Source organism: Thermothelomyces heterothallicus (genome assembly GCF_042370625.1).
Source record: "Thermothelomyces heterothallicus CBS 202.75 unplaced genomic scaffold P884_scaffold_4, whole genome shotgun sequence".
Classification (NCBI taxonomy): domain Eukaryota; kingdom Fungi; phylum Ascomycota; class Sordariomycetes; order Sordariales; family Chaetomiaceae; genus Thermothelomyces; species Thermothelomyces heterothallicus.
The window spans coordinates 751,048-763,039 of NW_027192565.1; the positions used below are offsets into that span (position 1 = coordinate 751,048).

The 11,992-nt window shown below is 58.4% G+C and overlaps 3 protein-coding genes across 3 annotated transcripts in view; 2 read left to right on the plus strand and 1 right to left on the minus strand.

Moving 5' to 3' along the window:
- Positions 1–217: 217 nt before the first annotated feature.
- On the minus strand, positions 218–1,612 carry P884DRAFT_283092 (uncharacterized protein). Its single transcript, XM_069443636.1, has 6 exons — positions 1,496–1,612; positions 1,356–1,420; positions 1,070–1,244; positions 834–900; positions 737–784; positions 218–673 (listed from the first exon to the last, which is right to left on the minus strand). The coding sequence occupies exons 1-6, from the start codon at positions 1,583–1,585 to the stop codon at positions 600–602; spliced, it is 519 nt and encodes a 172-aa protein (XP_069300083.1). The 5' UTR covers positions 1,586–1,612; the 3' UTR covers positions 218–599.
- Positions 1,613–2,699: 1,087 nt separating this feature from the next.
- P884DRAFT_218414 (Nup93/Nic96-domain-containing protein) lies at positions 2,700–9,833 on the plus strand (the record flags this gene model as incomplete). The annotated part of the gene is made up of 6 exons (XM_069439377.1): positions 2,700–2,762; positions 3,269–3,406; positions 3,505–4,077; positions 4,146–5,194; positions 6,053–9,167; positions 9,303–9,833. The coding sequence occupies 6 exons, from the start codon at positions 2,700–2,702 to the stop codon at positions 9,621–9,623; spliced, it is 5,259 nt and encodes a 1,752-aa protein (XP_069300084.1). The 3' UTR covers positions 9,624–9,833.
- Positions 9,834–11,803: 1,970 nt separating this feature from the next.
- Positions 11,804–11,992, plus strand: part of P884DRAFT_194084 (uncharacterized protein) — a gene marked incomplete at both ends in the record, with an annotated part of 1,480 nt that continues 1,291 nt past the window's right edge. Inside the window, one exon of the mRNA XM_069437802.1 lies at positions 11,804–11,954. Within this exon, the coding sequence (XP_069300085.1) occupies positions 11,804–11,954 (151 nt within the window). The remainder of the gene's footprint in view (positions 11,955–11,992) is intronic.

The window sequence follows — 11,992 nt, forward strand, 5'->3', positions numbered from 1 at the left end:
GAGTCCCGGCCATGCAGCTCGTCGGGCGCCAAAGCAATGGACAGCGACGTGATCGGACGCCGGAACTTTCTTCCCGTGGGATGAAGGTACGTTTGCGGCCCCTGGTGCTATGCCGAATGGAGATGGAGATGAGTGAGGAGGCGCGGGAGGCTGACACATGCCGTGGAGGTGCTCAGACGTGCTGCCCGAGCAGCCGTTGAATTCTCAAACAAAACTCGTCGCAGGGGGCCGAAAATTCGTTAACAGTGATTAGTGTTGCAGCGGACCCTGCAGGTCAGGGCTCCCTTACCAACCGGGGGAGGGGGGTTAAGGGCCTGCAGCTGCCAAGCCTCGAGTGCTCTCGGTCCTACGCTACATTATTACGCTTGTTACCCCAGGATCTCAGCCTCCACTCCGCGCCGACAGATTGCGTTCCGACGTCCCCTTGCACCTTTCTGTACATACTCGGTAAACGGATTGCTTTTCTATCTTGTTTGTTCCTTTTAGTGAAACCGGGAGCTCCAGAGCGGCCGACGTTTCTTTTTGTTCAACCCAATCAACGAGCTTGACCCGGTGATCAAGGTAGCGCAACAGCAGATCGAGACCGGGAAGGAGCCTCCCTAGGAAGTTTTTGGGCTACCCTGTGCCTGTTGACTTCTTTGTTGCTTGCCTTCATAGAGTCCAGTGTAGTAGCCTGTAACTGTCAGTGGCGGGTCCTGGCGGCCATATGCCATGGAGGGGTAAGCTTAAAGCTTACCTGCGTAATACCACGACATCAAGAGGTTCTTGAGTTCCTCATCCTGCACTGCAATTTGTTAACTCGGGCAGTTCCCCAACACTTCAGGTAGGCTCACCAGTGCCCAAGACTGTCTGTGGCCCTGGCAGGGAAGACCCCCCGGCCCGCAGCGCATCCCCCTGTTTCTTGAGACCATCCGTTAGTCTATGCCGATAAGGGTCCGTTCCTGGACTTCGCAGTGAAGCGGAGCAGCATCGGAGAGGAAACTCGAGGAACTTGTTTCATGCCAAGATTTGACCCTCTTCCAAGATGACCGTTCCCGCACCGGGAGTGGTCTGTGCATCCTAGCCGTACCTTGTTCGCATTCACGGAGTCCTGGACATCCGAGATTGTCGGGACCGATGTTTCGTCGCCCTCATCCATGGGTATTGTCTCGTCGACGTCTGCCTCCGCCTCGGCGTCTTCTTGAGAATGCGCAGCTTCGTCAACTACTCCTGGTTCGGGCTTGGCATCGGTGTTTGACCGAGTCCTGCACTGCCGTTAGTAAGGGAAACCGCAGGGCCGCTTCTCTCTTCTTCTTTCGGTTCCTCGCCCGTTGATCTGGATTGCCGCAGAGGGGGGGTGGGGGAGAGAGTTTTACGTTTCATTAGCGCCGTTGAGGATGTCGTCGACCGAGCCGCCTTTGGCGTGAATGCTGTGGTACTTCTGCGAGCGGTGTCAGGAACAGTCTTGGACGTTTGACATGTCGCGCTCGCAATTTGAAGCGCGTGGCTTCCTGACCTTGTATTCCTCTAATGCCTGGTTCCAAGACTCGACGAGCGCCGAGTCGTCCCATATTTCCTCGTGGGTTGCCGCTGTTTCGGGCTCCATCTTGATTGGGGGACTTGATGTTGTAAAGTTGAAGATTTTCAAGAGGTTTTCGCTCGCATCTCGGGCAGAAGACCCTTGGACCCTTTCTGCGTCGGCATTCCCTCACCTTCCTCAATCAAGCCTGCACGATCACTGCCATTACTATTTCTACCCGCATTCAACTTAAATTCCGCAACCTTCATGATTGAATTGAATTTACCGTAAAAAAGGATATATACATATACTACTTTGCCACTTTTCGTCAAGACTCTCTCTACCTTTGCCTCCAAGAAATCGAGCCAACACACTTACACCAGTTCCCTCCATCCAACTACAACGAGCAATATACGACAACAACGGCGAGCAAATGGAGCCTAAAGCAAAACACGGAGAAAAATAAAAAAAAATTTAAAAAAGGGGGGAGAGGAGGAAGAAAAATAGAGGAGGAGGAAGCCGTTGAGACACGAGAACCAGCGCCCTTTTGGATCACAGAGTGCGGTACTTCAATCGACGACTTTACTGCTGTGTTGTGTACGCGACGTCGCGGGGAAACGAGACAATGGACGAGACAACAAACCAAAACATTCCGAGTAGCCCCGCGCGCCGGTGACCGGAGTCCTCGGTGGCCTTGAATGTGAGTTTAGCTCAAGCCCCGCCGGGTTCCGGTTCCGGGTAATCCGGACTGTAGCCCGCAGACTTAACGCAGTGCGGTAACCCAACGAGCTCGTTGCAACCCCCGCACACCCACCGTCTCGCGAGAACACTCGGTAGAGCTCCGGCTAAGAGAAGCTGGGAGACGCTCCCCACCCAGCACAAACTGAGCGGAGCGGCGATCTAGACGCTGTCGCAGCGGTTCTAGCCCTACGCGAACAAAGTTTTGCACGTCACGCGGAACGCCGCCTTCTATGACGGACCCGCAAAAGCTGCACCTTCCCGGAGTCCCCGCCCTTCAAGCTCTTCTCGTGGTAACCCCGTCCCAGCTCCAACAGATAAGGCGAGCGTTGATCATTGCTGAATCTACGGTTGCTGCCACAACGCGTGATGGCCAGACTTTGATATCCCACTCTCAGGCTTGAGACTTGTTAGGGGCTGTGGTCAGCGATCAGGAGCTCGACAGGCCTCGAATCTTCCCTGCATGCCTGCGAAGCTCCTAGTCTACGCGTCCCAGGCAGAGTCGGGTGCCGAGACTGACTCCATCGTGTGCTTTGGGGAAGTTGAACATACGGGGGGTTTAGGGGTGACGAGGCAGGTGGGACCCTGGGCTCTTTCACTTTCTACCCCCCTCACACATTTGTCCAATGTCGGGTCATTGTTGAGGCTGTACGCAACAATAAGACGATAGGAGGGTTCCTTCTTTTAAGGGAGCTCGGCGATCCTGCGAATTGACTTTCCTATCCTCCTCCTCCATCACCACCACCTCCTCTTCTATCTCCTCTCGCTCTCGGACAGCGCTGCCGCCTGTGATTCCAGCTGCCTCGCACGTCTATTTGGCCTCCCGAAGTCGTCACTGAAAAGATTAGCCACCACCCTACGCAACTCGAAACCAGCTCTAGCAGCAAGGGGAAAATGTAAGCAGCGCACTCATGGACGCACGCAGCCACTATACCGACATCAACTAACCGCAGTCCAAACCAGGGCATCCCAGGTTTGTCCAAGCCCAGGACTGAAATCGTCGCGCACACTCTGCTCACCGTGTTGCCGCAGGCTCACTACATCGGCGTAGACGTCGGGACCGGCTCGGCTCGAGCCTGCATTATCGACTCTACCGGCGAGATCAAGGCGCTGGCGAGCGAGAACATCAAGCTCTGGCAGCCCGCACACGGCTACGACGGCTCACACTATGTATGCGACCCAACCCCGCCATTCCCCCGCTCCCACTTGCCACCTTTATCCGGCCACGACGGACATCACGCAGACCCAGACTGACACACATCCGCCAGGAGCAATCCACAACCGACATCTGGCGCGCCATCTCGCACTGCGTGCGCAAGACGGTCGCCGACTCCGGGGTCGACCCGGCCTCCATCAAGGGCATCGGCTTCGACGCGACGTGCTCGCTGGCCGTCTTCAGGCACGACACAGACGAGCCGGTGCCCGTCACGGGGCCGGACTTCTCCAACGCCAGCGGTGAGGACCGCAACGTGATCCTCTGGCTTGACCACAGACCGCTGGCCGAGACGGAGCTCATCAACAGCACCGGCCACAAGCTGCTGCGCTACCTCGGCGGCAAGATGAACGTCGAGATGGAAATCCCCAAGGTGCTGTGGCTCAAGAACCACATGCCGCCCGAGCTGTTTGCGCGCTGCAAGTTCTACGACCTGGCCGACGCCCTGACCCACCTCGCGACGGGCGGCGAGACGAGGAGCTTCTGCAGCGCCGTCTGTAAGCAGGGCTACGTGCCCGTGGGCGTGGATGGGAGCGTTAAGGGGTGGCAGGAAGATTTCTACAAGGCGATCGGGCTGGGCGATCTGGTAGAGGACGGCTTTCGACGGGTGGGCGGGGTCAACGGTGTGGTGAGTGTTTGGCCGCCATCTTTTTTGTTTTGTTTGATTGGACGGGGCGTCGGCTGATACGTGACAAGAACGGCAAGTTTTTGAGCGCCGGCGAGTTGGTCGGTGGCCTTTGCGAAAAGGCGGCCAAGGACTTCGGGCTCCCGCCCGGCATTGCGATCGGGAGCGGCGTTATCGACGCATATGCCGGCTGGATCGGCACGGTCGGAGCCAAGGTCAAGCTGGATTCGGACCACCTGGACGACACTGTCGCCTCGAATGACGTCTCGCAGGCTTTCACCCGGCTGGCGTCCGTGGCCGGGACGTCCACCTGCCACCTGGCCATGTCGAGAGAGCCCGTTTTTGTCCCAGGAGTCTGGGGCCCCTACCGCGACGTCCTCATCCCCGAGTACTGGATGGCCGAAGGCGGTCAGTCAGCAACGGGAGAGCTGCTGAAGCACATGCTCGAAACGCACGCAGCATACGACGACACCATGAGAGAGGCCCAAGAGGCGGGCAAGAACATCTACGACTATCTGAATGACCACCTCCGGCACCTCGTAGAGAAGACGCGGGCGCCGTCCATCTCGTACCTGGTGCGGCACCTTTTCTTCTACGGCGACCTCTGGGGCAACCGGTCGCCCATCGCTGACCCCAACATGCGCGGCGCCATCGTCGGCATGAGCAGCGACAAGAGCAAGGATAGCATGGCGCTGCTGTACTACTCGACCATGGAGTTCATCGCGCTGCAGACGCGGCAGATTGTCGAGACGATGAACAACTCGGGCCACACTATCAAGAGTATCTTCATGTCGGGCAGCCAGTGCCAGAACGAAATCCTCATGGACCTAATCGCAACGGCGTGCGGCATGCCGGTGCTGATCCCTAGGTACGTCAATGCCGCGGTGGTGCACGGCGCCGCCATGCTGGGTGCCAAGGCGGCCAGCGCGGACGAGCAGGGCAAGACGGAGCCGCTGTGGAACATCATGGACCGCATGAGCAAGCCGGGCAAGGTGGTCCGGCCCAGGAATGACCCCGCGGAGAAGAGGTTGCTGGATGCCAAATACGAGGTGTTTTTGGACCAGTGCCGGACACAGCAGGAATATAGGAGGAAGATCGACGAAGCGCTCAAAGGGACGTCGTTTCAGAATTGATAACAGTTGGAGTTGGTTTATTTTTTTTCTTGAGGGGCGTTGCGATTTCCTGCGTGGGATTTGCATTAGTTCAATTCGGTTCATGGTTCATGGGAAAGGTCGTTCAAGAGCATACATGTATGTACGTCCGTATGTAGGTACACATGGACCTGGGTAAGGATGGTGGAAATGATAAAACTTATTGTATCTCAACATCGCCTTCTGGCTTGTACCTGGATGCAAATATTAATTGATGATCTGGAAGATGTCCTGCACGGCCATCCATGTACCATGTAATAACTGACGCGCTTTCATGGCAACAACACGGGCTTGCATTGCCCTGGCATCGTATGGAACCTTGAGAGCCAGTATCCAGCACTTCAAAGGGGTCACGACAGAGACTTAGGGATTTTATAACCTCCTGGCTTTTGGCAGGTCAACCGTTGTCAGTAGACACCGTACCCGAGTTGCAGACTAGTTCACACACTTTGGAGTAGGATGGAGTAGCAGTTGGCGAGCTAACAGTTGGTACGGATTACGGATCCGTAGTTACTTCCCGTTTGCTAGCACGCGTCCCGCATGTGGCCCAAGCTTTTCGCTAGTTAGCTCTGAACGCACCCCAGAAGAACCTCAGGTTGCTTGGTCGCCCGGGCCCCACACCCAAGCATTCCCATTCAAGGCGCGTCTAAAGCATTTTCAGGCGCAGGGCGTTGCAGGCGTTGCAGGTCAACAATCGAAAAAAAGAGACAAGAGACCGAGCGACGCCCCCCCAAATCGCAGGACCGACCTCCCGCAAGCGCCAGCTCCCGCGCGCATTGCATATCTGGCGACGAGCAGATATCGCAAAAAGAACAATCACCACCAAGAATTGCAGCCGCCATGTCGCTTTTTATGGGGAAAGGCACGCCCCCGACGGCGACTTCGACGGGAGTACTGGGCGTTCCGGGAGGCAATCAGCCAGCCTCCGGCTCCGGCAACAGTATTTTCGGCTCGACGACCACAGGGAACTCTCTCTTTGGAAACAGTTCTACAGCCGGCACGACAACAACACCCGCCCAGTCGCAGCCCAAGACGGGACTCAATCTGGGTACCTCTCTGTTTGGCACATCCACAACTACCCCTCAAGGGTCGCTCTTCGGCGGCAACCAGTCGACAGCCGCGACCAGTCAGCCGACGACATCGGGCGGGACCAGCCTCTTTGGCGGCAGCACGCTCTTTGGCAGCTCGACCGCGACCACGACTCAGCCAGCCGGAGGGGGAAGTCTCTTCTCCTCGGCCGCTCCCAGCGGCGGCCTAAGCCTGGGACTGGGCAACACGACCAACACGAACCCTGCCGCATCCACGAACCAGCAGCAGCAGCAGCAGCAGCAGCAGCAGGCACCGCCATCTGCGCTCCCGAGCGGCGCCCTGTTTGACAGCCTGCTAGCCAAGAACAAGAAAGAAGCCGAGGGGGAGACGGCGCTGGGCGAGCTGCCCTCTCTGCAGCTGGGCCTGGGCGATCTGCGCCAGCGCCTCAAGAAGCTTGGCCCTCCGCAGGACAAGCCTCTGGAGCATGGAAAGGCTCACTATTTCCTCGCCGCCTCCGGCGTCGACCCCGGCGCGGCGGTCCGCGACCTCGGCGCGTTCGGGCTCCAGGCCAGAGAGCGGGGCGCCGCTGCCCAGGGAGCCGGGTTCGGCGGCGGCGTCGGCGAGGTCGACGTGGAGACGTACCTCTCGAACCTGCAGACCAGGACGACGCTGAGCATGATCGCCGACGGGCTGGACCGATCGGTGCGGGACTTTGATTCGTTCCTCGAGGACAACGTGACGATGGAGTGGGAGGCGCAGCGGAGGCGCATCTACCAGCACTTTGGCATCAAGCCGAGGGAGGATGCCGCTCGCACGAGCACACAGCCGGCCGCCCGCGCGTCGACGCCGTCCAAGGACGGCCAGGGCACGTTCGGGCGGTCCAGACGCAAGGCGAGCAGCCAGGCCGGCGGCGGCGAGCGGGTTGCGCAGCGCGCCAGCCTGATCGGCAGGTCGGCGATGCAGCGCTCCGTCATCGGGACCCCGAGCCGGATCGGGTCGCACGCCAGCGAGTTCACGGACGTGGAGGCTCGCAAGGACGCGGCAGGCTCGGGCGGGGCCGGGTCGTCCATGGACGACCGCTTCTTGCGCGAGAAGCAGGGCAAGCTGGCCGAGAAGATCCACGACTTCAACAACGCCCGGCAGCAGGGCTTGCCTATCTACATCTGCCGCGACCTGGCCGAGCTCGAGTCCAAGTCCGGAGACCGGCACGGGCCGCACATCGTGGAGGCCTACCGCGCCATGATGGAGATCGTGGGAGAGTTCCCCGAGGCCGAGGAGACGCCCAGGGAACGGCAGTTTGCGAGGCTGTACCTGGACCCCAACCTCCAGTCTGCCAACGCGGTCGCGATGCGGAAGCAGATCCTCAGCGGCGCCAACGCCTTCTTGGAGAAGCAGTTCTGGAACGAGGTGAACTCGCTCATTGCCAAGTACCCGCAGGACGCGAACCTGGGCGGCCTGCCGGACGTGGTCAGCAAGATCAAGGCGTACATCCGCCTCCGCATCGCCCGCAAGACGCTGGTGCCCGACAACGTCGACCTCCAGCAGGCGAACGGCGAGTACATCTGGGCGATCGTCTTCTATCTCTTGCGGGCCGGCTTCGTGCACGAGGCGGCCCAGTACGTCAACGAGAACCAGAGCCACTTCCGCAGCATCGACCGGACCTTCTCCGGCTACATCAACAGCTACGCATCCAGCGAGGAGCGCCGGCTCAAGCGGCAGATGCAGGACCGGTGCACGAGCGAGTACAACCAGCGGATCCGCAACGCGCCCGAGGGCTCCATCGACCCCTTCCGCATGGCGTGCTACAAGATCATCGGCCGCTGCGACCTGAGCAACCGGAGCCTGGAAGGCTTGCAGACCGACGTCAACGACTGGATCTGGCTGCAGTTCAACCTGGCGCGCGAGACGGACAGGTCCCTGGAGCTCGCGGGCGAGTCGTACGGCCTGGGCGAGCTGCAGGCGAGCATCCGCGAGATCGGCCTCAAGCACTTCCCCAAGACGCCGGCCGAGGACACTAACGGTAGCTTCGGCATGTTCTTCTACCTCCAGATCTTGTCGGGCATGTTCGAGCAGGCCATCGCCTACCTGTACCCGTTCTCGTACGTCGACGCGGTCCACTTCGCCATCGCGCTCACCTACTACGGGCTCCTCCGCCCGGCGGACGCGCAGTCGGCCGGCAACGAGCTGCTGTCCCACAACACGCGGAGCCAGCCGCAGATCAACTTTGGCCGCATGCTCGGCTACTACACGCGCGACTTCCGGGCGGCCAACGCGGCCGCCGCGGTGGACTACCTCGTGCTCATCTGCCTCAACGCGGACGAGGCGGGCGGGCAGCAACAGGCGGCGCTCTGCCACGAGGCCCTGCGCGAGCTGGTTCTCGAGTCGCGCGAGTTCAGCCGGCTGATCGGCGACATCAAGCCCGACGGGCAGCGCATCCGGGGCGTCATCGAGGAGCGCGGCCCGCTGATCGCGCTCGGCCAGGAGGACGACTTCATCCGCGCCATCACGCTGCAGGCGGCCAGCTTCGCCGACGACAACGGGCGCACCACGGACGCGGTGCTGCTGTACCACCTGGCCGAGGACTACGACACGGTGGTGTCGATCGTCAGCCGGGCGCTAAGCGAGGCCGTCTCGCTCGAGATCGGCGAGGACCCGATGCGGCTGGTGCCGATCAGGCCCCGCGTGGACGGGGGCGCCGAGGCGGCCGATGCCGCCCGCTGCGGCAGCAGCCTGAGCCTGGCGGCCATCGACGACCCGGTCGAGCTAGCCAAGACGATGATGAGCATGTACGAGAGGGACCACATGTTCTGGCAGAAGATCCGCGACCCGAACCGGGTGGCGTGCTCGGTGCTGCTACAGATGAGCGACATCAAGAACCTGGTCGAGCAGGGCCAGTGGCCTCAGTGTCTTGATGTAAGTCTAATCTCCCCTTCCCCTTCCCCTCTCCTCATTTCTCCTTCTTTCCCATCCAACCCCCCCCCCCCTTCTTCCAAAATTCCAAACTCGGTTCGGTATAAGGTAAAAACGCGTACTGATTGGCGACGACAGAAAATCCGCAGCCTCGACATCCTCCCGCTCACGGCGCGCGGCGACCCGAGCGTGATCCGCGCTTATGCGGCCCGCTTCTCGTCGCTGGCGCAGCCGGTGGCCATCAACGTGCCCAACCTGCTCATGTGGACCGTCATCTGCTGCAGCAAGCAGCGGGAGCGGCTCCAGACGGGCCAGTTCAGCGGCAACCAGTCGACGGCGCGCCAGATGATCGACGAGCTCAAGCAGATAAGCGTCGACCTGACGGCCTACACCAGCCAGCTGCGCTACCGCCTGCCGCCGCACCTACACGAGGCGCTGGCGCGGGCTTCGGCGGATTGAATGACGAGAGAGAAGAAGAAGGGGGAGGGAATGGCAAGGAGGGACGGAGAGGGTGTGTCGTTCAGGGAATGGAAGGGAGGTGGAGATGACGTGCTAAGGGGTAATGTCTCGATGAATGAGTCTTAGAAGAAGAAGAAGCCTTGCTGGTATTTAAGTCCGTAGAGCATCGGTCGCTGTAAATTATCTATCTTGATCTCGGGTTTTTTTCATCGCTTTCCAATTGTCTATCCGCAAATGTTTCCTCGGATGTTTTTCTTTTTTTTTTCTCACTTTTTTATTCTTCTTCATGAACGACACAATCATGTGGACAGGAACTAACACTGCCAAGCTGTTCAAGGAAAATTCGTATGTCCCTCAGATATGGCGTTGGTGAGACCATTGTAAAAGAATCCTGCTTGGTTAATTACAACTCAAGAGAGTCTGGTTCAAGAGAAGTCAGTTGGCAAGTTCGCGGTGGGGACCAGTGACTGCCAAGCCGAGTGCCCACCCCCCGCCCGCGAATGACTCGGACCACCTTCCCCAAGCTCAGTCGCTGCACCCCCAATCGACGACAGTTCTTAGGTGACCTGACCAAACCCCTTGTACTTGAGCTGACCAAACCCCCTGTTAAGCGAGCTCGCTTAAGCTGACCTGACCAGACCAAAACTTCAAATTTTTTAGACTGGTCAGGTCAACTTCATCCCTCCCCACAATTCTTAAAGAATATAATTAAATGCTTTATAATGAATTCTAAATCAATTTAATAAAACTATAAAGATTAGTTATTAGATTTTATTACTTTTAAAATTAATATATTTAAAAAGTCTTCTAAAACTAGTTTAGAACTAGTTTAGAACTAGTTTAGAATTAATTTAGAATTACTTTAGAACTAAATTAAAACTAATTAAAAAAGTAATTAGAATTAATTCTAAAATAAAGCTCTAAAAATAGTAAATTATATATATTAGGTAAGATTATATAATCTATAATAAAATTAATTTAGAATCGATTTAGAATTAATTCCCTATTTTTTAGAATATTGGTCAGGTCAGCTTAAGCGAGCTTAAGCGAGCTCGCTTAACAGGGGGTTTGGTCAGCTCAAGTACAAGGGGTTTGGTCAGGTCACCTATATACACCAATCGACGACGGGTCGGCAATTTTCTGGTTCCCGCCCTTTTGCCTTGACAACAAACGAGCACAAGCTCGCAGGGGCCGAGGGGGTCCAGCACCAACAAAGCGGCCCAACAAGCTCCGGTTGGGTGTGTCTTGGCAGTAAGTCACAGTGCCCGTACTCGATCCATTGTTTTATTTTTTTAAAAAAAATTATTATTATTTCTCATCTTATTTTATTGAATTTTGCTGTTTCAGGCAGTCCAACACAAAGTCGTCGATTGGCTCGTTGGGGGTGGGGGAGGGGGACATACCCCATCCCATCCCCGATCCCATCCCGTTTCACCAACCCATGGCGTCGTCGTCGCTTTCGGTCAACACATCCGGGAGTCCAGATCCGACCATCGATGCAGCTAACCTTGGCCTTACAAGTAGCGTTACAAGCACGGCAGGGACTTGGGAACCCCCGGGATCCACACCACACGGCTACAGCGCCAATCCTCCCACGGAGCTTGGACGCAAGCGCAGCTTCGCCGCGTCCGCGGTTCCCGCGCCGACGCCGGCGCCGGCGCTGCCGCGAACCTCGGTTCGGGGGAGCAGCATCCCGAGCCGGGCAACAGCGAACACGGCACGCCATCAACAGCAACACAACAGCAGGCAGCGCCCGGGTCCCATAATGCCGCCGCCACAGACGACGGCACACAGGCTGGGGGTGCGCCCAAGAAGCGCAAGACCGGCCGGGGGCTCCGGGGCGTGGCCAACCTGACCCCGGAGCAGCTGGAGAGGAAGCGAGCCAATGGTGAGTGGGGACCGAATCCAGGTCCCGATCGCCGATCGCCGATCGCCGGTCCCGCTCCCCGTCCCGCGTCCCGGCCCGGCTCTTGGTTCGGGTCGGGCCGGGTTTGGCGGCCCGGTTCAGGGTCCCCCAGTCTGGATCAGCCTGTTCCCAACACGCACCTGGCTGTCCTTGTATGGTCTAGTAAAACTGACGCAGTAATGTATCGTTAGACCGCGACGCGCAGCGTGCCATCCGCGAGCGTCAGCGTCTCCGGACGGAACAGTACGAGCGCGAGATTGCCGCCCTCAAGTCCATGCAGCCGTACCAGGAGCTGCAGAGAGTCATTCGCCAGAAGGAGGCCGTCGAGGCAGAGCTCGCGGACCTGAAGAGGCGCATGGCTGCCATCGTGGCCGTGATCCAACCTGTCCTCGGCGGCACATACGATGGGCCTGCTCCGCCTGATTGTTGTTCGTCTTACCTCATTTCTTTCCCCCCCCCCCCC

What these genes read in the sequence shown, in the direction of transcription:
- P884DRAFT_283092 (XM_069443636.1), bottom strand. Translation starts at nt 1,585, where the DNA reads ATGGAGCCCGAAACAGCGGCAACCCACGAGGAAATATGGGACGACTCG. An exon ending in ACAGACAGTCTTGGGCACTG is followed by an intron (nt 785 to 833) that starts GTGAGCCTACCT and finishes AACAAATTGCAG; the next exon opens with TGCAGGATGAGGAACTCAAG. An exon ending in GATGTCGTGGTATTACGCAG is followed by an intron (nt 674 to 736) that starts GTAAGCTTTAAG and finishes TGACAGTTACAG; the next exon opens with GCTACTACACTGGACTCTAT.